Source organism: Rhinatrema bivittatum, chromosome 9 (genome assembly GCF_901001135.1).
Source record: "Rhinatrema bivittatum chromosome 9, aRhiBiv1.1, whole genome shotgun sequence".
Classification (NCBI taxonomy): domain Eukaryota; kingdom Metazoa; phylum Chordata; class Amphibia; order Gymnophiona; family Rhinatrematidae; genus Rhinatrema; species Rhinatrema bivittatum.
The window spans coordinates 249754778-249782711 of NC_042623.1; the positions used below are offsets into that span (position 1 = coordinate 249754778).

General features: G+C 43.8%; 1 protein-coding gene across 9 annotated transcripts in view; it reads right to left on the reverse strand.

The window, feature by feature from the left end:
• Nucleotides 1-27934, reverse strand: part of ECT2 (epithelial cell transforming 2) — a 199443-nt gene that overhangs the window by 38667 nt on the left and 132842 nt on the right. For all 9 annotated transcript variants that reach the window (XM_029616751.1, XM_029616758.1, XM_029616756.1 and 6 more), the window contains 3 exons: nucleotides 25403-25541; nucleotides 24630-24784; nucleotides 1482-1589 (listed from right to left, as the gene is read on the reverse strand). In XM_029616751.1, coding sequence (XP_029472611.1) covers nucleotides 1482-1589; nucleotides 24630-24784; nucleotides 25403-25541 — 402 coding nt within the window. The remainder of the gene's footprint in view (nucleotides 1-1481; nucleotides 1590-24629; nucleotides 24785-25402; nucleotides 25542-27934) is intronic.

Consider the following 27934-nt stretch of genomic DNA (forward strand, 5'->3'; position numbering starts at 1 on the left):
TTTTGTTCTCTGCCTCCATCTGCTGGTAGGGATGCATAAACCCACTTGTCTGGGCTGAACTGGGTAGGAACAGGAATGGTCATTATCTTCAACCTATTCCTTTTATCTTTTTGTAATTGACTTTCTTGCTGCAGCGGGAAGGACTCTACAGGAGTTAGCCTGCCAGCAAGGCTGCTTTCTTAACCTCTGGGTCTAGCTGCTGCCTATCAAAAGATGGAGTTGGTAAGAGAACTAGGTTCTCTTGTTATATCCCCCTCAGATCCAGCATAGGTTAGGGGGGCCAATAACTCCCCCTGCTTGGCACTGCTCAACGGCAGGAGAGTTGTTTTTTTTTTTTGGGGGGGGGGGGGGGGGGGGTGATCCCTTAGGATCAATCTCCAGGAGCAATCTCTTCTTCCTCTAGGCCAGTAGTTTACTTATTGGTATACCAGATCTGTCCAGATGCATGGATTTTGTCCTATCAACAGTTAGAGCTCGAGAACTGGAGCTCTGCCATGACCCTATATAGGGTCCCGTGCAGCCTCCAGTATTCTGTCTATGGCAGACGAATGATCCTATGCAACTGATTGCCTAGAACAATGGTTCCCAATCCTGTCCTGGGGACCCCCCCAGCCAGTTGGGTTTTCAGGATATCCACAACGAATATGCCTGAGAGAAAATTTGCATGTTACAGAGGCAGTGCATGCAAATTTTCTCTCATGCAAATTCATTGTGGATATCCTGAAAACCCAACTGGCTGGGGGGGTCCCCAGGACAGGATTGGGAACCATTGTTCTAGGCAATCAGTTGCATAGGATCATTCGTCTGCCATAGACAGAATACTGGAGGCTGCACGGGACCCTATATAGGGTCATGGCAGAGCTCCAGTTCTCGAGCTCTAACTGTTGATAGGACAAAATCCATGCATCTGGACAGATCTGGTATACCAATAAGTAAACTGGAATAAGAATCCTGTAGTTTTTAGCCAAATGCATCCCTTTAGACTCCCAATGCAACTTCATTATCCACTGGGCTTTTTTCATGGGAAGATATGTTGCATGAATGACTAGATGTGAACATTTTAATGTTTGCAGATGCTGAATTATGTTCCTTATAAAAGCCATGATGTCCAAGGTATTTGCATGGGAAGATTATACTAAGACTCCTATAAACCTGACCACAAACCTTAACCAACATCTGGTGGCAATGTATAATCATAGCTCCTGCATAAGATTTCCACACAGCAAGGGAAAAACTGAACTTGTTCCAGTAGTATGCGATCAGTGCTATATACTATGTATTTTCACAAAATGCTAACACTAAGACAAGGTACATAATACCTATAATGTACTAATGGATGCTGTGATTTAAATGTAGCCTTACATGAAACAATCAGATGCCTTGATTTAAGGTAAGAAAGGTGCCTAGTCAACCAGAAAAGATTTTGCCAGTGGTTAGACAAACTTGTTCAAAAGTGCATGAAAAAAGAGAAATAGTGTTACCTTTTTAGATGTTTTCTTTATTGCCCGGGATGCCCGGCTCAACGTACTGTCTATATCTTTTGTATTCACTTCAATAGACTCTGGATCAGTAGTATAAATCAGGTTTTCCTACAGAAGACATTAGAAATTACTATTATAAACTGGTTATACAAGTATGCTCATTTTCAGAATACATTTGCCAATTTTAACCATCTTACAGTCCAACTTCAAGCTAATAAAATTTCATGGGGAAAGTCAATACTAGTGAGCTACTATAAAATTGTAGTCTCTCCTGACATCATGTGGACATAAGACCAAATAGCAATTTAAAACTGACAAAATTGATCAAGCAGCAGCTTACATCCAGTTATATGTAATTGATGGTATTGCTTAAGTGATTCACGTTAACATGGTATGATCACATTTGCTTATTTGTAGATGGAATAAAGTCTGAGCTCTTCTGCTAATTTTAGCTGGGAGTAACCATATCAATTTTTAAACTATGGATTTTTAAAGTTTACTGTGCATTCTGAATGGAATACCACAAGTTAAACTATTCACTAATACTGAAATGTGGCAGAACACAGTCAGATTCAGAGGACTCAACACTTTTTGTGATTCAACTGTTCTGTTACTGTACACTGGAATAGGGTTGCAAATTAAAGCCTTTAGCTTCAATTATGCTTACAAACATGAAAAATAAAAGTGGAGCTTAAGAACTAGACGCAATTTTAGATATGGAAGTGAACTTTTTGGAAAATAAGTGAGACTTATCAGGATCTGCAGGGAAAGGCTTTTTACAGTGAAGCGGTGTATTTCCTTTCTTTTAGTCCTGCTAAACCAGTGAATTATGTACCACTAGCTAGCAGATAGATACAGAAAAAACCCTCAAAGCTGGTTTCTTTCCCCTATCGGGATCTGATACTGCTTTTAGCTCTTCAGAATCCTATGTCAAAGCTTAGACAGTTTAGATTCCAAATCAGGCTCAGTTTTGATTCCAAATCACGACTAAAACCTGATACAACCAAGAAACTTAACACCATGGTCAATAACCCAGAAATTAGATAATTCATTCACCAATGTCATGATTAGGCCAATTACCTTCAGAGTGGACAACATACTCAATTTTTTGAACTGACACTAAGACAAGGTACATATTATAATACCTATGCTTTTGATATGGTAGACCATGGGTTACTTTTAGAAAAAGTAAACAATTAGGCTTAGGAGGAAAAGTTTGGGATTAGTTATTTTCTGACAGGATGGTCCTCTGTGGGATGTATGAGAGGAGGCCTGTCTAAATTATATATATTAGATTGTGTGGTACCACAGGGATCCCCTTTGTCTTCTCATTTTAATCTTTTTTGCAGCCTCTAGGTGCTCTTATTTGGGAACAGGGGTTCGATGGATTTATTTATGCTGATGATGTGCAACTAATTTGCCCAGTGAAGGAAGATGTGTCCGAATCATGGTCTAGAACAAATGGAGGGCTAGACAACATATTGGGATGGTTTGTCTCAAAAACGTTTAGTAAATGTGGAAAAAACAGAATGGTTGTATATAGGGAGAGAGGAAATTTTGAAGGAAGTTATTAATTTGCAGATAGGGATGTGGTAGTTAACCAGTGGTGCAGAGGGCTTGGTTTCAGTTTAGACAGTTGAGGAGACTTTAAAAAAAGACTTTAAAAAACACCAGTTTTTAGGTTGGTGGTTCAGGTGTTAGTCCATCCAAAATTGGGTCTCCCAAAAGAAAAGAATATATAAAATGCTTACAGATTGTACAAGATATGATTGCACTTTTGATTTTTGGTCTTTCATGTAGAGTGTGATACCTTTACTAAGGTGCCTCCATTGGTTATCTATCGAAGAGACGGCAAACTAAGCTAATGACTGATGTTTAAGGCAATAAATAGGGGGGTGCAGGGTATCAACAAGAAAAGATCAGATGTTATGCTCTAAATCAGCAGCGTTCGTGGTGGTTCCATCTAGACATGATATCAGTAAAGTGTAATAGGAAAATGATGTTCTCAGTTAGCGGTCCCAAGTTGTGGAACTCTGCACCTTTAGAGGTGAGGGCAGAACAGAACTATTCTCAGCTTCAGGAAAAAAAAGGTAAAGGCCTGGCTTTTTCCATCATAGCTTGGGCAGATTTTGTGTTATGAATGGTATAAACAGATTTGGGAGTTTTCATGTTTTGATTTTTTTTTTTTTTTTTAATTTCGAATGTATTTTATTATGCATTAATTGTAAACCGCTCTGGCCAGACCTGTAATCTGATGTTTTCATTTCTTATATATTACACAACTTGTCAAGACAGAAAGCCCTTGATAACCTGGATGGGCTCTGGACTGGTCTGGAAGGACGAAAGGAAATGAAACAGGTAAGTTTAAATTTTACCTTCCTTACCCATAACTAGATCAGTTCAGACAAGTGGTCACATCTACGCTCCACGCAAACAGGGCAGGAGGAAGTCATAATAGGCCTCCTACACCTTGGATGCAGCTTTCCTAGCCTGCACACCCATATTGAGATACTTAGAGCAGGGATGCAATGAGAACAAAAGCATTGCCCTGATATCCTCTGGAACATTTCTGATTCTACCTATGAGTTCTGCACCCTCATCGAGAGGGTTTGATGGCCCTATAAGTCCTGTAAAAGCAGGGCAAAGCACTCATCCTTTATGCCTCCTAAAATCAATACCTTAGAAACCACTGCACTTTAATTGGACACAAGGATCTATCCAAGAACAAACATTTAAAAACATGACCTACACACTTGAGAATGTTCATTCTTGTACATCTGACATTTTCACCAGCATAAGTGAAAAAGCCAGATTTCCTACAGAAGTGAGTAGCTACCCTTAGAGGGAGAAAACTGGATGCAGAGATTTTCCCCTTTAAATTACTAAAAGCCACCAAGACAAAGAACTTCAACCAACAGACATTACTTTGAGACCCGAGAGGAAGGAAAGCTAGATCCTTTCAAAACTAAGCTCAGGTTCCAAGTCTAAGAAAGTTCCCACAGCAGAGGACTTGCATCCTTGACTCCCTGGAAGAAAGTATCCCCTTTCAGAAAGCTTCCATGACTGTTCTTTGCAGCAAGCTAGAGCCGGTATCAGCCTTCTGAGATTTGTAGGTTATGCCTTCATTCCAATCTCCTCTGGTGGAAGGACAAGATTAAAGTACTGGATCCCTCAAAGAGCAACGGCTTCCCTTAGTAATCTGACCTCCCAGAGGCTCTAACCTCTAATCCAAGTCTTCTACATGACCCTCTTTCATGCCACTGAAGGCTATAACCCTGACATTCACTATGTAGCCTGGTTCTCTCAACATCTAAGGTTGTAAAGAATGGAAGGGATCCTTAGGGAAGAGCCTTCTGATCGTGTGAAGAATGAAGGAGCACTTCCGCTTGTACTTTTAGAACTTGGTCCAGGGAATGTCCAGGCTCCTGGCAGGAACACATGCAGGAAACTGGATGCCGTCATGGTTCTACAAAGATATTCAAAGCTTCAGGCTTCTGCTTTCCTTTCTTGGCCAAAGAGCTTGCTCATGTTGGAGTTTCACCAGGTTGACATGAAATTCACTTGCAGAGGTGCCCCACCTGACCTTAGGAGGGTAGACGCTGCTTCTGTTAGTCCTTAACACTTCAGCATCTCTAGATTATCAGCTCAAAACATGTGTCTTAATGACTGTTAGCCATGTGAGCTACTGCTAGATCCTGCAGGGGGAATTCCATCCCAGACCAAATCTGACACTTACCAGTGTACCTGAGTATACTAGATTCCTTCAGCTTTTTCACATCAGCTAATGGCATATAGTAACAGTAATGGACAGCAGATAAAGATCAAAATGACCCATCCAATCTGCCCAGCAAGTTGCTTATAGTAGTAACTGCCCCTCCTCGCAAGTTACCCCATGCAGAAATGTTAAAACAAAAATTAACATGAGTTACACCCTTTGTTTCCTACCTAAGTCTTCAGGGATCTATAGTGTTTATCCCACTCATTTTCAAATTCAGTTACCTTTTTCATCTTAACACCTCTTCTGGGAGGACATTCCAGACATTCACCACCCTCTGAAAAAATATTTCCTGATGTTTGTCCTGATTCATCTCCCCCAGAGTTTCATATCATGACCCCTAATTGTACAGTTTCTTTTCCAACAGAAAGGTTTGTGCATCAATACCTTACAGATATTGGACAGTCTGTATCATATCTCCCCTGTACCTTCTCTCCTCTAAGTGATATACATTTAGATCCTTCAGCCTCTCCCTCATAGGTATTCTGAAAGTCCCCACACCATTTTGGCCACCTTCCATCCTATCGTTTTTGAGATATCTCCAGAACTGAATATAGTATTCCAGGTGAAATCTCACCAAGGACCTGTACAAGGGCATCATCACCTTTTTCCTGTTGGTTATTCCTCTCTATGCAGCCCAGCATCCTTCTGGCTTTAGCTACCACCTTGCTACATTGTTTTCTTGCCTTCAGATCACCAGATACAAATCACTGAGGTCCCTCTCCTCATCTGTGCACATTAGTTTTTCACCCAGACAACTTTCGGATTACTGCATCCCAGATGCATGATACTGAACTTCTTGACATTGAATCCCAGCTGCCAAATCTCCAACCACTTCAAGTTTTCTTAAAATCGCTTTTCATTCTCTAATCCTTCAGGCATGTCCATTCTGTTACAGATCTTAAACAAAAAAAAATGTCCTTCTAGCCTCTGCAACGTTACTCAAAGATTTCAATATGTCTCAAAACTGATCCTAGAGGTATTCTAAACACTGTTCTCTCTTCAGAGCAGGTTTCATTTGCCATTACACCTTGTTAGTCAGTTTATAATCCACTCCACCACCTTGGCACCCACTCAAGCTTTTCAGTTTATTCATGCGCCTGAGGGACTGTGTCAAAAGCTTTGCTGAAATTCAAATAAATTGCATCGAGTGCTCTTCCTTGATCCAATTCTCTAGTCTTCCAATCAAAAAAATAGATTTGTCAGATAGGATCTTTCCCTGGTGAACCCATGCTGCTTCTGGTCCAGCAACCCACCGGATTGTAGATAGTTCACCATCCTTTCTTAAGCAGAGCATCCATTAAATTTTCCCACCATAGAGGTGAGGCCAACTAGCCTATAATTTCCAGTCTCTTCTCTGCTATACTCTTGTGAAGCAAGACCACAACTGCTCTTTTATCTTGAAGCACCACTCCCATTTCCAGGGATCTATTGAACAGGTCTTTCAGTGGACCCACCAGCACATCTGAGCTCACTTAATTACCTGGGATATACCCCATCTGGCCCCCATGGCCTCGTCCACTTTACTTTTCCTAATTCTACCTATATAATCTCTTCCATAAATGGGATTGTGTTTACCCCACTCCCATCCAAACTTATCAATCAGCAACAGTCCTTGTCCAGCATCTTCTTTACTTAACATTGAACTGAAGTATTTAATATTTCTGCTGTTTCTTCATTTTTCTCCATATTTTGCTTGTTTTCTTTCAGTTTTACTATACCATTTTGGGTCTTCCTCCTTTCACTAACAATCTTAAAAATGTTTTGTCACTTCATTTTACCTCATCAGCTAATGGAATTACATTGACCACCACCACATGGGCTGCCTTCTCCCAAGCTAGAGGCCATGATTTCTGGAGCAGTAGACAGCTAGCTCTGGGCCTTGGCCTAGACTACTAGGAAACTTGTCCCAAATCATAACCATCAAGACCGCAAAGCCATTCCCTGCGTGAGAACTATGAAAAGCCACCTGCTCAGGCTCCTTCTAACCTCCCAAAAATAAAAATAGCCTTGCAATACTGGATTTCACACAGAGGAGTGAGGATTGAGTGGGATGAACATAAGTCTGTGCCCAAGGTACTTCATTCAAGTCTCTTGCCCTGGAGCCTAGAACCTGCTGAGCAGGCCATGCTTGGGGCAGAAATGGAAACAGGAGAAGATCTTGACACCTCGCAAAGCAATGGTGGATATATGTGTGCTTGGATAATTTGATTAACTTGGTTAACTTTGTTTAACTTGAATAACTTGAGGAACGTGATCTATGAACTGGTTGATGTGGATTATAGCTGGAGACCGCCAATGCCCTCAACCGAGAAACACCGACACATGGTAACTATGAGTGTCCTAGCTGAAGGTAAGCGTGGCTTACCCGTGTTTGTCTTGCTCCCAGGAATTGACACCCGAGGTTTTCATGCATAGCAGCAGCCGTGGGCGGGATACTGAATCCCTCTGTCTACACTAAGGAAAATGAAATTATCAGGTAAGTAATTTCTCCATTTCCTAGGGTGTAGCAGATGGATTCAGGACCAATGGGATGTACAAAAGCTACTCCAGAACCGGGTGGGAGGCTGCCCGTGGCCCACTTAGTACTGCCCTTGCGAATGCTGTGTCCTCCAGAGCTTGAACATCCAGGCAGTAAAGCCCAAAGGTGTGGATGGAGGACCATGTCACCGACAGACAGATCTCAGTGGGTGACAGCATCTTGGTTTCCGCCCAGGACACTGCCTGGGCTCTAGTGGAATGGGCCTCAACTTGTAGCGGTGGAGGCTTGCCTGCCTCTATGTAGGCTGCCTTGATTACTTCTTGCTATGGTTGCCCACGAGGCCGCTTCTCCTTGTTTCTTCCCGCTGTGAAGGACGAACAGGTGGTCAGTCTTTCGTACGGATTCCGACCTTTCCAGGTATCAGACTAGGAGTTTGCTGATGTTAAGGTGGCGAAGACGGCGAGATTCTTCCGAGCCCTTGTGCTCGTCTGGCGATGGCAGAGAGATGGTTTGGTTTAGATGGAAGTGAGAAACCACCTTTGAAAGGAAGGAGGGGACAGTGCGTAGCTGTATGGATCCCGGTGTGAATCTGAGAAAAGGTTTCAGACAGGATAGTGCTTGAAGTTCGGAGATGCGATGGGCCGAACATATTGCCACTAGAAATGCAGTCTTCAAGGTTAGTAGTCGTAGAGACAGACCACGGATAGGTCTGAAGGAGGCTCCCACTAGGAAGTCTAGTACTAGATTGAGGTTCCATAGGGGTACCGGCCACTTTAAGGGTGGACGGATCTGCTTGACCCCTTACCGGAAGCGGGAGACGTCCGGATGAGATGTTAGGCTAATGCCTTCCACTTTGGTTGCGAAGCATGCCAATGCAGCCACCTGAACCTTGGAGTTGAGGGACAATCTCTTCTGTAAGCCATCCTGCAGGAATTCCAGGATTGTGGGAATTTTGGCTATCCGAAGGATGTTGTGGTCTTCGCACCAGGCTTCGAATATTCTCCATATTTGTATGTAGGTTAGTGATGTGGAGAACTTGCGTGCTCGGAGCAAGGTGTCAATCACCACCCTCGAGTATCCGCTCTTCTTCAGGCGTGTCTTCTCAATGGCCAGATCGTAAGAGAGAATCAAGTTAGGTCTTCGTGGAGGATCAGGCCCTTGCTGGAGTAGATCCCTGTGTGGGGGTAGGGGTGAGAGGGTTCCCCGTTGAGTCTTCACATGTCTGCTTACCACAGCCTTCTTGGCCAGTCCGGGGCCACCAGAAGTACTATCCCTCTTGTGGTGTTCTATCTTGCGGATGATCCCGCCCAGTAGGAGCCATGGGGAAAGGCGTATATAGCAGGTCTTCCTGTGGCCAGGTCTGGACGAGGGCATCGATCCCTTAGGATTGTGGTTCTCATCTGCAACTGAAGTTGGGGATTCGGGAGTTGGACCGGGTTGCCAGGAGATCCATGGCTGGGGTTCCCCAGCAGTTTACTATCAACTTGAAGGCTGTGGTCGACAGCATTCATTCCCCTGGGTTTAAAATCTCTCTGCTAAGGTAGTCCGCAGCAATGTTGTCTTTTCCCGTGATGTGGGTGGCTGAGATCCCTTGTAGGTTTGCTTCCGCCCATGCCATTAGGGAATCTATTTCCAGGGACACCTGTTGGCTTCTGGTTCCTCCCTGGCGGTTGCTGTAGGCAACTTTGTGGCATTGTCCGACATGACTAATAGATTTGCCCTGGAGTCTGTGACGAACTGTAGACAGGCTAGTCTGACCGCCAGGGCTTCCAGTCGGTTGATGTTCCACGCTGACTCTTCCTTGGTCCCATTGCCCCTGGCAGTGGGCTCCCCACCCTCGTAGGCTCGCAACCGTGGTGAGCAAGACCTAGGTTGGTGGAGATAGCCTTATCCCTTGCTTAGATGGTCTTCTTGTAGCCACCATTGGGGCTGGTTCCACACATCCTCCAGGAGCTGGAGGCGAAAAGAGTAGTCCTGGGACATCTGGTTCCATCGTGACAGTAGGGAGTGCTGTGGCGGTCACATGTGGGCTCTTGCCCACGGGACCACTTCCAGGGTTGATGTCATGAGGCCGAAGGCTTGGAGGTAGTCCCATACTTTGGGGCGGGGACCTCCTAACAGGTTTCGCAGTTGGTTCATCAGTTTTCTTCTCCTTGTAGGGGGAAGAACGACCTTGTCTTGTTTGGTGTCGAACCGGACTCCCAGGTATTCTAGAGATTGGGAGGGCTGCAGACAGCTCTTGTTTGTGTTGACGACCCAACCAGAGGCTCTCCAGTAGAGTCTTGACTCTGGTAGTTGCCTGATGACTCATCTGGAGATTTTGCCCTGATCAGCCAATCGTCCAGATATGGATGTACGAGGATTCCTTCTTTCCTCAGTTTCACCGCCACTACCACCATGATTTTGGTGAACATGCGGGGGACCGAGGCTAGCAAGGGTAGCACCTGGAATTGGTCGTGGTGGTCCAAGATCTTGAAGCGCAGGAAGCGCTGATGCTCGTGATGGACTGGGATGTGCAGGAAGGCTTCTAACAGGTCCAGGGATGTAAGGAATTCTCTTGGCTGTATCACTCTTATGACCGAGCGCAGGGTTTCCATGCGGATGTGTGGTTTCCTAAGGTAGCGGTTGACTGACTTGAGATCAAGTATGAGCCGGAACGTTGCCTCTTTCTTGGGGACGATAAAATAGATGGAATAGTGCCCAGTATTTTGTTGTTGCGTAGGCACTGGCCTTTAGGGCGAGTAATTTGACCAGTGTGGTTTCCACTGCCGTCCTCTTGGAGGGCGCTTGGCAAGGAGATTTCACGAACTTGTCTGGAGGGATACTGTGGAAGTCCAGATAGTATCCCTCTCGAATGATGGTTAGGACCCACTTGTCCGCTGTTATCTCGAACCATCTTTGATAGAATAGGGCAAGCCTGCCCCCTATGGCTTCTTCCTGTGGATGGGTCGGCTGAATCTCATTGTGGGGTGCGAGTGGGGCCTGGGCCAGAGCCGGCTCCCCTCTTGTGTTTCTTCCGAAAGGACTGGCCCTTGCTGCAGGGCGAGGTGCTTAATATGTACTCTTGAAGGGTCTAAAACGCTGTGATCCTCTGCCCTTAGGTAGTCGGGGAGAGGGGCGTTGGCTTCTTTTGTTCTGGTAGCCAAGCTACTGGAGATTCGCCCCATTTGTCGGTGGATCCGGATTCCTGTTCTGGCTGGGGAGAGCCTTGTCCAGGTTCTCCCAGGGAACTCCTCGCACTATAGACAGAGCCGTGGCCTCCTCGTGCTACATAGCTCTTACGTGGCAGGCTGGGCAGAGGGCTTGTGCCTTGGTTTTGTGCGAGTAGGTCGTTGAAACCCCGGTCTGTGCGTTTAATGTGGGCGCCAGGAGGCTTAGCTATGCGCTCCGGGTGTGCCCAAGATGTGCATGTAGGCCGGGATGCGCGCGCCACTGTGCGCATGGCCTTAACTTGTGCGCCTAGCTGTGCGTACGGCACCTATGCACGCACACAAGTAATTTGTGTGCCCGACTTGTCCCATGCGCACAGTTCAGTTAGGCGGACAGAGCGGTGAAATGGCATCAGTGACCACGCAAGCAAGATGGCTACCACCTCAGAGGGTCTCCACGTGGAAGGACCCTCTTATCCGATCGGGGTCTAGCCCGGCCTGATCAACCCGATAGTACAGACACCGACTGATGACCTGTGCGGCTATCCGAGCCTCGGAGACTTAAAAAAAAAAATGTTTATAACTTACCTTGTCTCTGCGTTTCCCGGTTTCGTTCCGGGCGGTCTCCGGCTGCGGGGAGGGAGAGGGAAGTATCTTCACCACCATGCTCTGTATTGCACTCGCTGCATCTCAGCCGCTCTCCTGTTGCCGTGGGCTAAGTCCACTCTGGGAACTGGCTACCGGACCGAGGCCTACCTCTGAGGGATCTCAGAAATCCCCATAGCAAATCTCAACTGGGGGATGGACCCTTAGGTATCACTGCAGGAGAGCGGAGATAGTCTGGAGAGTTAAGATTTTTTGTTTGGAATTTTCTCTCTTTGGTTTGAATACTATACACGCATGCTCAGCATTAGAGAGTCCTGAACTGCTATGGAGACGGAAAATACTGAAGAGCAGAGCTTCCTGCATGGGTATATGTAGTGGTGCTGATGTCAGTTTGAAATCTGGCTCTGTCTCCACCTGCTATCAGGAGCACACTATACCCACCCATTGGTCCTGAATCCATCTGCTACTACATGCTAAAAAAAAGCCTTAATTTTTGCAAACATTGACTATTGTAATTCACTGTTAGGGTTACCAGTATCAACTATAAAGCCTCTCCAGGTCCTTCAGAATGCAGCCGCAAGAACTTTTAGCAGGCAAACAAAAATATGATCATATAACACCTACTTTGATATCATTACACTGGCTTCCGATTTTCTATCAGATCCAGTATAAACAGCTTGCACAGTCCATAATATTATATACGGTGAAAGAACAGAGTGGCTGAATTCATCTATACGCTTGCATGTGCCACAGAGAAATTTAAGATCAACCAATCAAGGACTTTTGACAGTTCCTACGATTAAATCCACAAAGCTCAGCCAAGTAAGGGAGCGCGTAATATCAATAGCGGGAACTAAAGTATGGAATTCTTTACCTACTTATCTGAGATTACAAGCAGACAAAAAAAAGTTTAAAGCAGATTTAAAAACATGGTTGTTTGAATGTGCTTACACTGAGTTGGAACAATCGCAGTGAGCAGTAGCATTATTATATTTCTGGTCTTAACTTTTCTAATTCTTCTTTTAAATTTTAACTTTCATTTTAGGAAAGATTAATTGACTTTAGAATATCTTATTAAGTTCTTAAATATTTATTCTTAGATAATGTATCATGTTTTTGTCATATTTTATAGCAGTGAAGGTGTGTCGCAACACACCAGTGTTTCGCCAAGAACATGCAGGTGTGTCGCCACACTTCCCAGTTCCCCGCTGACACAGCTGCTCCTCGGTCCTCCTCCGCCCGGGCTTAAAATGCTGTCAGCCCGGGCGGAACGCGGCAGGACAGCTGGAGTCATCGGTATCGGCATGGTCTCTTCTTCGCCCCCCCCCCCCCCCCCCCCGTAAGAGGAAGTGGTGAGCATTGGGTGCATGCACGGGAAGAAGAGACCATGCTAGTGTGGTCAGAATCGGCCCGAGAAACAGAAGAGGCGCGGTCTGAAGAATGTGCAGCGCGGCTCGGAGGAAAATGAAAAAGAGTGTCAACCCCCGCGGCCAATGAGACTCCTCCTCCACAAGGGCTGAAAATGAAGGAGGCTGCTGCTGCCGCTAGTTCCGGGGCGGGGTGGGGGGGGGGGGGGGGGAGAGAGGGAGAGAAAGTGAATGAGCAAGCAAGCACGTGTGTTTGAGATCCTGTGTGTGTGAGTGAGAGCCTGTATATGTGAAAGAAGAGTATGTCTGATTGAAAGCCTGCCTGTGAGAGAGCATTAATGTAAGTTTATGATTGGGAACCTGTATGTGTAAGTTTGTGATTGAAAACCTGTTTGTGTGAAAGAGTATGTGTGTATGATTGAGATCCTTTGTGTGTGAGATAGATTATGTGTATGCATGACTAAAAGCCTGTGTGTATAAGTAAGAGAGAGCATGTGTGTGTGTGATTGAAAGATGGTTTAGATGGAGCATGTGAGTATGTGATTGAGAGCCTTGTGTAAATGAGAGAAAGAGAGGACATGTTTGTAAGCATGTGAATGAGAGTCTGTGTGTGAGAGAAAAAGACAGCATGTATTTATGTGATTGAAAGCCTGTGTGTGTGTGTAAGCGTGAAAAGATAGACAGCATGTGTGTAAATGTGTAATTAAGAGCCTATATAAGAGAGAGAAAAAGCATGTGTATATGTGAGTATTGAGAGCATGTGTGTATAGGTGTGTCATTGAGAGCGCTGGTATGTGACTGAGAGAGGAGAAAGTTCCAAGCAAACCACCCCTCCCCTCCTGCTAATTCAAAACAATCTCAGGACACCTGGATATCAAATGTTTCCAGGTATGCAGAGCAAAAAAAATGTTGTATCCTTATTTTTCATTACTGGGTCTTTGTGTCTGCTATTGTGAAATATTTTATTGGTATCTAGAAATTTTTTATATGAGTTTTTAATTATTGAATATTCCACTCATCAGCTGTTTCAAAATTATCTGTTCTTTTTGTTGGTTTTACTGCTACTGATTTTATATTTCTTGATTGGTTTTATAAGGATGGGTGATGTTTCTTTTTTCCTTTGTTACACTGCATACAGAGACTCTGGCTTGTTGCAGTTTCCAATTCAGTTTTTTCTGCATGCTTCTTGTTATGCATTTTGGTCTCTTTATTCTATGTTAGGTGAGGGTCAGCACATATGACTCAGGTGAGGTTTTCTGCTGGCGTGTAGTTTCTGTGTAGGACTCTATAGCAGCCTGACTTGGTCCGTTTTCCTAATAGTAGATGTATTGGTGTCTTAAGGCCTGGTGTAATATTTCAGTGTTGCCTTTTCTTAGGTAAGGTGGTTACTATTTAAGTGCTGGAAATTGGTGCCGTTTTGGTGTGGGATGTTTACTATTTATGCAATTTCTGTTCAGACAGAATATGTATCTTTTCCTCGTGTCATTTTAAACAAAAATAATTACCGGACCTTTACTTTTTATTTCCTCCGTAAATTGTAATGAGCAGTGTGTCACAAATGTGAGCGTGGCCTGTCAAGTGTGTCACGATGGGAAAAAGGTTGAGAACCACTGTTTTATAGTAGTTTTATGATTTTTTTTTAGCAGCTAATTTATATATGTCTATTAATTTTAGCTATCTCATGATATTATTGTATTTCTCAATTTTAATGTAATTGTAAACCGTTGTGATGGCATTGCCGATGTGACGGTATAGAAAAAACAATAAACTAAACTAGATGCCTTGCGGTGGCCCAAATGGCTGCCACCGGGCATCCTGCACCTGGCCAACAGGAAGATGACTGGCACCACTGGGAGTCAGGTGAGTCAAATGGCAGTTTGTGACAAAGGGAAGGGAAAATGTTGAATGAGGGAGGAAGGGGAGGGGTGAGTGACTGGGAAAGAAGGGAGATGAGTGAGGAAAAGGGGGCTGAATGACTGAGGAGTGGAGGAGTGAAAGGAAAGGGGGAGTGAGGAAGTGGAAGAGGGTGAGTGTAGAAGAGTGCATGTGTGTGAACAAATGTATTTATGAAAAGAGAAAATTTGTGTTCCCTCCTCTCCTGCTCCCCCCTCAATCCAACCTCCCCGTCATTAATCCAGGACAATCTCAGGGCGAGTGGAAATAAAAATTTCCAGGTATGGGGAGGAAACATTTATCCTTATTAGTCTTAATTATTGGTATTATTTGATATGTCTGCTGTTTATTATTTAATTGATTTTTTGGAATTGTTTAAGGTAGGTTTTGAAAGGTTTTTTTTATTAGTATGATTTCTATTATAACGGATTTATATTTGTTTTATGAGGAATGGTGATGTTTATTTTTTGCATTATTATATTGCATATGAGTTTGGCTGGAAGAGAGGGGCCTGGGGAGCAAGACTGCTGAAGCCTGGGAGGGTAGGTGACAGACTTATTGTTTCTGTTTCTCTGAGATGGGGAGTGGGAGAATTTGATTTTCTGTTATTTTTGGGAAATGTGCATCTGAATATTTCTATATTATTTCTGTGAAGTTATTCTGCTAGAAGTCTGGTTTTTGGGGTTTCCAGTTCAGTATTTCTCTAGTTTATGGCCATTTATTCTGTATTTGGTGAGGGGGCAGGCAGTGTGCTGTAATGAGGCTGCAGTAATGAGTGCAGGATTGGAAAAAAAAATCTGAATTTTTTTTTTCCTTTTTTCTGTTAATGATCAAGAGGAAAAATTGGAAATTTTGGAAGAATTTATAAGTTTAACATCACAGTTCTTAACTTGGTCTTATTCTTTAAGAGAATGTTTTTGTTTGCATGCAGTACCATGGAGGGAAGGGGCAATGTTGGTAGCCTGTCCATTGGCAGGAAAGCTTTTGCCCCATAGACTGTTCACAATACTCTGTCAGTGTGACAAAGTACCCCCATGAAAAGACTTCTTAAAGAAAAAAAAATAAAAATAAAAAAGTCATGGGCTAAGAGGGAATGTACTTGTGGATTGCACAGTGGTTTAAAGACAGGAAACAAAGATTAAATGGTCAGTTCTCAGTGGAGAGAGGTAAACAGTGGAGTGCCTCAGGGATCTGTACTTGGACTCGTGCTTTTTAATATACTTATCAATGATCTTGAAAGGGGAATGACATGTGAGGGTATCAAATTTGCAAATGATACAAAATTATTCAGAGTAGTTAAACCATAGGCCCAGAGATAAATTGCAGGAGGATCTTACGAGACTGAAAGATTAGTGTCCAAATGGCAGAAGACATTTAATGTAGATAAGTGCAAGGAGTTGCATAAAGGGAAAAAAAAAAAACCCAAAACAAAACCATGCTGTATTTACACAATGGAAAAATTACTACTTACCTGATAATTTCCTTTAGTAAAGGGTACGTCAATCCCAATGAGTGGGTTATGCACCTATGCCAGCAGATGGAGACACAGTAAAAGCTGTCACTGCTATATAGTCTGCTCCAACATCAGCCTGCCAGTATTCTCTGGAAAAGCCAAACTGTGGACAAACCTGATTAGCAACAGAACCATTCGTGTTTCTCAACCAACAAGAACATGGAGTTCAGCCAAAAGAAGGAACATATCTAGCAAATTAAGAGCTACAGAAGTCACTTACCAGTTTTCAACTAAGAGCAATACTCATTGTGAAAGACTGCATAGAAATGTTTTTAAATAAATACTCTGCATCGCTCACCCTAAGACAGCTAACTGCAAAATCCAAATCCAGCAACAGAGGGGCAGGTCTGGGATTAACAGACCTGTCACTAAAAAAAAAGAAAATTATCTGGTAAGTAGCAACTTCTCCTTCCTAAGCATTCAGGTAAATCGATTCCAATGAGTGGGCTGTACAAAAGCTAATCTCCAAAAGAGCAGGAGGCTGCCAGTGGCCCAGGCAAAACTGCCCCCACAAATGTGGCATGCTCCCTGGCCCCAACATCCAAGTGTGCCAAGATGACTATGTTGCCGCTTGGCAAATTTCAGCAGCAAACAAATGAAGCTCCTCCCATGATACCACCTAAGCCCTAGTGGAATGTGATCTCATCTGCTTTGGTAAAGCTACCTCAGCAGCCAAATAGGCTGCTGTAATGATCTCCTTAAACCAGCGGGCAATTACTGCCCACAAGGCTGGTGCTCCCTTTTTGCATCCACTATGCAGCGCAAACAGGCGATCAGACTTCTTAACAGTCTTAGTCACCTCCAAATAGTGCAGCAAATGACGCTTGACGTCCAAGGAGTGCAAAAGGTGGTACTCAGCCTCATCTGTCCCTGTCCAAGGCAGACAGAGAAATGGACTAATTCAAATTAAAGTCCGAAACCACTTTGAGCAAAAGGGAAGGTACAGTCTGAAGCTGAACTGCACCCAGAGTCACATGGAGAAAAGACTCATGGAAGGAGAGCACTTGCAGCTCAGAGACCTGACAAGCTGAACAGACTGCTACCAGAAAAAAAAATGTCTTCCATGTAAACAGCTGCAAGGAAAGAGTATGCAGCAGTCAAAAAGGTGGGCCTGCCAAGAACTCAAGGATCAAGTGAAGATCCCACAAAAACATCAGAAGCCTCAACAGGGGATGAAAGTTAACCCCGCCACATGGAACGGGACATGGCCGGATGGGACGGAAGCCCTCCATTGATTCTTTCCCTGTAACAAGCCAGTGCCGCAACTTGAACCTGCAAGCCATCCTGTAAAAATCCCAAATTCAAAGGAATATCTATCCAGAGCGGTTGAGTACCTCACTCAGAACACCAGGCCTCAAAGACCCTCCAAACGTTAAAGGCTGAAGTTCGCCAACAGGTCTAGAGCCAGCAGACCCCAGCGGTCCACCAGAAGCTGAAAGGCCTCATCCACCACTTCCCATTCTCCTGGGTCCAAGTTTCTCCTGCTGAGGAAATCTGCTCAGATATCCTTTCCGGCAATGTGGGAAGCAGATATGCTTAGATGCTGCTCTGCCTATGCTATGAGCGCATCTATCTCCAACACCTGTTGACCCTTGGTTCTACACTGGATTGACTTAAGCCACCGTTGTCGCATTGTCAGACATTATCCAGACAACCTGAGCCTGTAGCTGCCCGGTGAACCACAGGCAATCCAATTGAACCACTCGTACCTGTTCCACTGCTGCTCTACTGCATTCCAGCACTTTCACCACCAACTCCTAACAGTGAGCCCTCCAGTCCAAGACTCACATATGTCGACAGTGTATTGGTTGGTACTCACATCGGAGAAATCCCCTTTCTGAAATGGTTCGTGTGTACCCACCAGTCCAACTAGGATTTCACCTCTAGCAGAAGGAGAAACTTCACTGTATAGTTCTGTGACTGCAGACTCCATCGGGAGAGCAATGTGCTCTGAAAAGGGTGCATATGTACCCTCACCCAGGGAACCACTTCTAATGTGGCAGCCATCAACTCCAGGACCTGAAGAGACGACCACATGGTCAGATGAATAGTTCCGAAGGAACTGGACTTGCAGCATCTTGTGGACCCAAGACTAGCAGAAACTCTATCCTGCCTTGTATCGAATTGAACCCAGAGATACTCCAGGTTCTGAGACTGCTGTAAATTGCTCATGGCCAGATTCATTACCCAACCTAGTTCCTGCAACAAGGAAACCACCCTGCAGGAGACGTAAACACTCTCTTCCAATGTCTTGGCTTAAATCAACCAGTTATCCAGTTAGGGGTGAACTAGAATGCCCTCCTTGAAGGACTGAAGCTACCACTACCATGACCTTGGAAAAGGTCCTGGGAGCTCTAGCTAGTCAAACTGGCAAGGCCTGAAACTATGACGATCCAGGATGGTAAATCAGAGGAACCATTCATGTTCCTGCAGAATGGGAATGGGAGACATTACTTACCTGATAATTTCGTTTTCCTTAGTGTAGACACATGGACTCAGGACCAATGGGTATAGTGTACTCCTGATAGCAGTTGGAGACTGATCAGATTTCAATCTGATGTCAGCCCTAATACAAATACCCCTGCAGGAAGTGCAGCTCTTCAGTATTCTCCTCGAAAAGCATTGTGGATATATGTGTGACTGAATAATTTGGATAACTTGATTAACTTTATAACTTGGTTAACTTAATTTGAACTGGTTGAATTGGCTATAGCTGGAGACTGCCAGTGCCCTGAACCTAGAAACGTCGATACCCAGTAGGATGGGTGTCCTAGATGAAGGAAAGCATGGCTTACCCGTGAATCACTCGCTCCTGGGGATGTCCCCCGAGAATTCCTTGAGTAACGGCAGCCGTGGGTGGGATGCTGAGTCCATCTGTCTACACTAAGGAAAAAAATTCAGGTAAGTAATTTCTCCATTTCCTAATGTAGCAGATGGACTCAGGACCAATGGGATGTATAAAAACTACTCCCGAACCAGGTGGGAGGCTGCCCATGACCCACTTAGTACTGCCCTTACAAATGCTGTGTCCTCTCGAGCCTGAACATCCAGGCAGTAAAACCTGGAAAAGGTGTGGATGGAGGACCATGTCGCCGCCCTGCAGATCTCAACGGGTGACAGCATCTTTGTTTCCACCCAGGACACTGCCTGGGCCTTGACGTGTAAAGGCGGTGGCTTGCCTGCTTCTACGTAGGCCGCCTTGATGATTTCTTTGATCCAGCGGGCGATGGTTGTTCGCGAGGCCGCTTCCCCTTGCTTCTTCTTGCTGTGAAGGACAAATAGACGGTCTGTCTTTCGCACGGATTCAGACCTTTCCAGGTATCGGACTAGGAGCCTGCTGACGTTGAGATGGGGTAGACTTAGAGCCTCCTCCGAATTCTTATGCTCTTCTGGCGATGGTAGCGAGATGGTTTGGTTGAGATGGAAGAGACACACCACTTTGGGGAGGAATGACTGAACTCTGCGTAACTGGATGGCCCCATATGAGCAAATGCCCAAGGAACTAGCTCCAAAATGGAAGCCATGGAACCTGCACGTAATACCAGACCCTGGGCACCATTCTCTCTAATCAACTGGGAATCTGCCTCTGCAATTTGCAAATGCGTTCCCTGGTGAGCAGCTTTCCCGATCCTGTAGTCGAAACGTGTCCCCAGGATCTCCAACAACTGAGTAGGCGTAAGATGACTGACAGATCTACCCAACCCAGGGATCTCAACCGCTGTAGCACCAATGCTGCTGCCTGTCTGCAAAGGATCTCTGACTTTGCTTGAATAAACTAATTGTCCAGATATGGGGGCACTAGAATGCTCTACTTCATGAGAGCCGCCACCACCTTGGTGAAGGTCCTTGAAACAGTCACCAACCTGAACAGAAAAGTGAAAATTGAAAATGTGTCCCGAGGATCAGGAACCTCTGATGATCTGGTCTGATCGCTACATGCAAGTATGCCTCCGTCAAATCCAAGGAAGCCAATATCTCTTGATCACCACTGCAATGACAGAGCACAGAGTCTCCATCTGAAAACAAGGAACTTTGAGAGCCACGTTCACCTTCTTTAAGTCCAAAATCAGGCAGAAGAACAAGTCCTTTAGCGGTTGAGCAAATTCTAAAGTGTAACCTTGTCTTATCACGCTTAAGACACACTGGTACATCGTGATCTTGGCCTACTCCTAGTTTAAAAAAAAAAAAAAAAAAAAAAGTTAAACCAACCCCACTTCATTGGGCAGAATTGGCTCCACCAGCACCCTAGCTGGAATCATTTGTTCGGCTTTTGACCTTGGAAGGATTAGTTCCAGGACTGCTGTCTCCCAGTTCCTTGCCTCTGGGCTCCCACCAAAGCCCTGTTCTGCCAAACATCTATTCACTCAAGCAAGAACATGTAGGAAAAGATCTTTTTCCCCCCTTTTGGCTTACCCTTTATTTTATTTAACAGCTTTTCTATACCGACATTAAAGTACACATATCGGTTTACATAACAAAAAGGTGGAAAGTACAATTAACAGGGAATGGGGGGGGGGGGGAGGGGGAGGACAAACAGCGAAACCTGAACAAACTAAATGAAGGAGAGAAGTGGGACAGAGGTAACAAGAATCCTCAGGCAATCTATGCCCTTCATTCTCTCCCAGATGTTTCATGAGCTCCTCCAAGTCATCCCCAAAGAGCAGTTTCCGTTTAAAAGCCAATGCTCCTAACAGACTTGGAACAAACGTCCGCCGACCAGTTCCATAACCAAAGGAGGAGTCTGGCTGAGACCACCAACATCATAATACTGGAACAAGTTCTAATGAGATCATATAATGTATCTGCTCCATAGACCATAGCCTTTAGCTGCTCTGCCTGCTTCGCCTCTTTCAGCCTGCACCTATTATACCCAATGCAGACCAGCCCAAAGCATAAAGCTGCTGTACACCGCAGAACGTATGCTTAAGGCAGACACCTCAAAAATCTTGAGATGGACTTCCAGTTTCTTGTCCTGCATATCCTTCACTACTGCAGAAACAGCCACCAGAATGGTGGCCTTCTTAGTGATCGCAGACATGAGGGCATCCACTTTTGGAAGTCTCAACAGCTCGAGTGTCCTCTGGCAATGTTATAACATCCATTGCTCTAACAACCTTCAAACTGATCTCTGGAGTATCCCACTTCCTGACCACTAACTTCTTAACTGACTTATGGAAGGAGAAAACTTTCGCTGGACATCTTAAGCCATTCATGATTGGATCCACCTCTTCCTGATTGGATTCTTCTCGTGGAACCATTATCCCCAGCTCTTTAAGGACATAGGGATCAGGGGCCACAGCTCTTCCCTGTGGAAGAGACGATCCACCTTTGGATCATCCCCCTCTGTCGGGGCTTGTCCCAGCTCCTCTTCTGGATCCTGCCCTTCTGGAGAAGGATCTACCTCAGGAGGGTCCCTCCTGGAGAATCCCCATCTTCTGAATCTTCTGCAGCATTTGTGTGGACATACCAAGGACTCGCCGAACCCTTATCACAGATAGCCCATGAAACCCTGGAACTCTTCCTAGCCTGCGAGTCCACAGATTCCTCTTGCCTGGAAACATGCCGCCCTGTGGCTTTCCTGGCCAGATAAGCTTTGTGCATCAAAAGGACAGAGTCCAATGAGAAGGTTGTAGGATCATCAGAATACTCCCCCAGGAGGTCCTCATCCTCACCTGAATGAGCCCCCTGGCCCTCTATGGGGCTCTAATCAGCCAGGGACTGTGGCAGAGAGATCCCCCTCCCTCCCGCTGTTTCAGACAGCTGCGAGCGAAGACAAAATGGCCGTTTCTACATTAACCAGGAAGGGGCCCGTTGTTGCTACACCCAATGCATTGTGAGCCCCTCCAGGCTCTCGCTGTTTCCCCCAACACTGTTGCGGTTGTTCCAGAGCTGCCCATTCCCCCGGGGAGAAGCTGGCACAGGACAGAAGTTGGCACGCAGTGCACTTACTGCCATGCGCCATGACTTCAGCCTGCCCAGACCGCATTTGCAGTCAGCCACCAAAAAGGACTCCAGACAACGCCACAAGAGCTGCTGCAGCTGTGCCCCTGCAAGGTTATCACTCCCATTTCCACCCCAGGTCAACTGACAAAAAAAAAAAAAGCTCACTTTTTTTTTTTTTTTTAACTTTAAAAGAATAAAAGCTACTTCCCTTTAAGAGGAAGGGCAGCAGGCTCCACAAGTCCTCCTGGAAGAGAGGCAATTGACCCCACCAGCTGTCTACCCACAGCAGTGAAAGGACAGAGCTATATAAGAGTCCCTAACCTCTGCACCTCCATCTCAGCACCAGAATGGTTGGTCTCACCAGGACCTAAACCTCCAGGGAGGAATGTTCCAATAATCTTTTCTCTTTATTATTATTTTTTTAATTTAATTTCCCCAACTGCAGATTTTACACCTCTGCCATCTGCTGGAGACAGAGAAATACTGAGGGACTGCAGGTAGCACACTAGTTTATGTGGTAATATCAGGGAAAAATGTCTCCATCTGCTGGAAGGGAAGTAAAAACCAGGAGTCTGGACAGATCTGGGTATGAACAGGAAGTTATAGTTTGCTACATGACAGAAGAAACTGTTCTGAAAGGCACACTTAAGCAATCAGGCTTTCAAGAACCACAGTGTGTGAAAGATTTGTATACACGAAGAGAGCAGTGAATATTTTATTTAAAATATTTATATCCCACATATCCAAAATTCTATGCGGTTTAACAAATACATTCATAATAACTTTAAAAAGACAAAACCAGCAAAAATAAAAAAAAGTATAAACATAATAGCATTCATTAAATTTACATTTACTCAGCAATTTAGCTTAGATCCCAAACCTGAAACCCAGCTCATCGCAGTACTCTAGACTTATTCATTTAATTTGACAGTTTCTTCTACAGCTATGTATCAGCATATGCCTGGAAAAACAAAATGAGCCTTTAGATACTTTCTAAATCTTAATATCGATATCTCTTTTTAGTTTTAGAGGCAGCGCATTCCATAACACTGGCCCCTGAACCAGCAAAAACCTCTCGCATCTCATTGAGTTTAATATTTCTAGGTGAAGGTAGAACCAGAAGACGTTGGAATGAAGACCTTAAACACCAGGATGTTTGATAGGATTTCGTTATTATATTCATGCTAGGGGAAGTAAATTCATTAATGGATTTAAACACTAACATAATAACTTTAAAAGTAATTTTCCACTTTATTGGTAAAAGTGAAGACTCAATGATATGTGCTCCCTTATCCTCACCCCAATGAAAAACCTAGCCACAGAATTTTGTATCATCTGTAGGGCTTTCAATTACTTTTGTGGCAGCCCTAAATACAGGGAATTGCAATAGTTGAGAGGAGACAAGACCATAGACTGTATGATGGTTCTCAAGTCTCCTCGATTTAGAAACTGTTGGAGTCTCCATAACATGCAGTTTGAAATAAGAGGTCTTAATCATCCTAATCTGGTATTTCATTGATATGGATACAATTTTAACTCCTCCCAAATTTCTAGCTTCATTCACAATTGAAATTTTTTGATCTAATATAAAAAAAAAAAAGTGTGGCACACTAGGGTCCACAGATCTTGCCAAATATAACATTTTGGTTTTAGAAACATTTAGCAATAGTCTGTTCTAAAAGAACCATTCCTTCAAAGTTTTCAAACATGAAGTAACCTTCTTCAAAGAAGATTAAAACGAATCTTGAATAGGTATGTAAAACTGGATATCTCTGCATATAGACGATATCCAGTTTCCAGTTGTGCCAACACTTTACACACTGGGGCTATATAGATGTTGTAAAGAACAGGTGACAGGGACAAATCCTGTGGGACTCCAGTATTAAGCTCAAATCTATTGGAGCATTCATTTGCCACACAAGCATTGTGAAGATTTTTCAGGAACAAAGCGAATCAATTCAGATAAGTATTGCCAATCCCAATACTATGTAAACGATGAATCAGAATAGAATGGTCAATTCTGTCAAAAGCTGCACTGATCTAAAAATACCAAAAAGAAACCTTGACCCTTGTCAAAACGAATCAGTAAGAGTGCTTCTATAATAAAATTTGGCCTAAAACCATATTGAAAATCATCCAATATCCGATTGAAATCCAAAGACTCTTGAATTGAATAAGAACTACTTTCTCCAGTAGTTTGGCTACTAACAGTAAGTTACTAACAGGACGGTAACCAGTAAGGTCCATCAAATCTAAAGTAGGTTTTTTTCATTACAGGTCTTATTGTTGCCTCTCATGCACATTAAAAAATATCCTGCAAAACAGATCAGTTAGGTGCAGCTCCAAGATACAGCTGGGAAGCACTGATTTAAAACATTGTTATATGATTGATTTCAATATGCCAAATGGAAGAGACTTACAGCATCTGCTTTACAAATGGTATTGGCTACATGCCGGCACAGCATCTTTAACCAATCCACCTTAGGAATTTCTTCAGTTGTTAGCTGAAAACTAAATAACTGGTTTGTCTGTTCTGTTGGAGGTCGGACCACCAAGGCAAAAGCATTGTGACAATCTGCAAATGGAAAGAAAAAAAAAAAAAAGAGACCAGGTTCTGTCCCACTTAAGGCCAAACATTAAAACATTCTGAATTTAAAGAACAATCACCATCTTGATACACACCGAAATAAAATCTATTTTACTCCCAAATAAGTAAATTTAAAATATTATGCAAAAATACTTATTTTCTATCTAAATTAAAGCAGTTTTAAGTGATCTATGAAAATTTTAAGTTTGCAATAAAGTGAGCTATTGTAGTTTAGGTTATTTGAATTACTGCCCCATAAGGATTTCTGCCTTCATATTTTACATGGTGGGTATTCATAAACACAGCAGTATGGCATACAAACTAGGACCAGGTGCACTTGGCAAAACAAAAGCAGTCTTTATAAAGCTCCTTCATTGCTAAAGGTGGTTATTTTCCTTATTTCCTGATTTTTGTTTGGTTCTGCTGAAGTCAGGCTAACTGATCTCTAAGGGTTTTTGAATTGTTGCTAGGCAATTTCACAGCACAAACCTTTGCTTACTCAGAATTCTCAATTAAAGAATGAAAACAAAGCAAGCAAAAAACCAAATCTTATTTGAAGTTAACATTTTCTATATGTATCCTGCAGAAGCATTTCATAACACCAACCTTCTGTCTCTCTGATGTCAAGCACTTTCTTGATTTGTGATAAAGGCATTAAGCTAATGTGTTTAAGAGATGCTGGAGGACGAGTAGGACCATGGGGACTTTTGAAGGCACTGATCACTTTGTGTCGTTTCCTTGCAACCTACAAAAGTTTAGAAGAGATCTAAGAGTTTATATAAATGAGTGAAAAAAAATATTCTTGCAATCACTTTGCCAGCCACCTCAACATACATACTTCCCAATTATCAAAGTTTCAGTGGTAACAGCAACAAAGTATTATAGTGTATGACAGCAGATAACACAAATTGACTTATCCAGTCAGCCTAGTCGTCCTGACCTACACTAAGGATATGGACAAATTTTTACCTGTTAATTTTCATAAACCCTGCTTCACCAGTCTCAACCTACAGGTACGAAATTTCCTCCTACCAGATAAGAGGCAGAGTACAGTCTTCTCACGACATTATCACCACTACTTAGGTGGTACAACTCAGAAAGATCCAGAATTCTCCTGATAAAGTACTAAAACCAGACTATATCAACTTGAGAATAGAAACCAAACCCTAACAAGTTTAGGAAGAAAATCCTCTTTAGGTACCTGTTCTGGAATGGAATAGATAAGGAATAAGGAGTAACAAGTAAAAAGACAGAAGGAAGGCAACAAAATGGCAGGGACCTTTCCCACAATATTTTTTATACATGATAGACCCAACTGATGCACTTTCTAGGAAACAGAAGGACAAGCTTCCTGGGAGGATCCCAGACTGGTGTAGCAGGATTCATGCAAAGAAAATTAACAGGTAATTTCTCCTTCCACTTTATCCTGCTATACCAATCTAGTCCTTGCAGGTGGGAAGTAGCAAAGCCCCACTAAGCAGGGAGGGATGCAAGGGCCACCCCTAAGAACTCCAGCTCCAAAAGCTGCATCCTCCTTAGCAAAAATATCCAGTCTGTAGTGTTTCACAAAGGAATGCAGGAATGACAGTTTCGCTGCCTTTGCAAATATCCTTCGGTGCCACTGGAACCACTTCCGCCCATGAAGCTGACTGCACTCTAGGAGCATGAGCACAAATCTGAGGTCTGCAAGTCCTTGACAAATATGCCTGGATCCATTTAGTCAAAGTAGCTTTGGAGGCTACCTCACTCTTACACAGACTTCCAAAAATCCCAAAGTCTATCCATCTTACAGAAGGAATTAGTTACTTCTAAACACCTGGATGTTTGGTGCTCATCTGTTATCTCAGCAAACTTGCTACTGCAACTATACTCTTCCCTTGAAAAGATTGGCAGACGACCTTCAAAAGGAAGGTAAAGGCTAGAAAGTGTCAGACGCAATGATGAAAAACGGGTCTCTATAGAACAAAGCCCGAATTTCCAAGACACAGCAAGCTGAACAGATATCTACTAGAAACAATATTTTCAAAGATCCGTAAGAGAAATCTTTTTAGAGGCTCAAAGGGAGGCAATACCAATGCCTTAAGGACAAGATTAAGGTCCCACTGAGGGACCAAATGTCTAAATGCAGCCACCATCTTCACACCCTTAAGGTACCGAGACATTAGGATGAGCTGCTACCGAATACCACAGATCTAGCTCAGTAAGATGATAGCCTTCAGAGAATTCAAGGCTAAACACTTATCAAAACTTTTCTGAAGGATTGCCAAATTATAAGGAATATCCGACCACCAGGGACAGACTAACCAATCTTTGTAGAGCACCTCAAAAATGCATCAGATCTGAATATATACCAAAGTAGTAGAAATCTTACGGGCATTAAGCAAAAGTAGAAGTTAGAGGAAAAATAACCCTTCTCTCAGAATGTGACCTCTCAAGAGCCAAGCCATCAGAGAACAGAGATGGGTTCTCCATTATGATGGGACCCTGTACCAACAACCTCCAGGCAGCCTGGAGCCAAAGAGTGTGTACCACTGAGGCCAATCTGGAGCCACTAGAACAGGATTATTCTCCAACTTGATTCTGCACAGAATCTTAACTATCAGAGACCAAGGAGGGAAGATGAAGCTCCACTACTAGCTAAGGCTGAACTAGAGCATCTATGCCCTCTGTTCTGTACTCCCTGCAATGAAAAAAAAAAAAAAAAAGACGTATTCCTGCATAACCCATTAGGTCCATAAGGGGCAAATCCCACTTGGACACTATCTGCTGAAAAACCTCCTAGCTGAGCTCCCATTTGCAAGAATCCAAAAGATTCCTTTTCAGGTAATCCACTTAAATATTCTTCTGTCCTGCAATGTCAGCTGCTGACAAGAGCTGCAGATTCTGTTCCATCCAAGGAAGAAAGGTTTGGCGTCTCCAACATTCTTGATACCTGGTAACATTGTCTGATAACACTGACTGCTACCCTCCCCCACCCCCCAGAGTAAGGGAAGAAAACGACAGCGCCAATCTGATTGTCCTGGTTTCCACTCTGTTGGACCAAGTGGCCTCCTGAGTCCATAGGCCCTGGATCACTTTATCCTGATGAGGTGCCCAGTCTGACCGATTAGCATCAGTTGTGACCAAAACCCAGGAGGG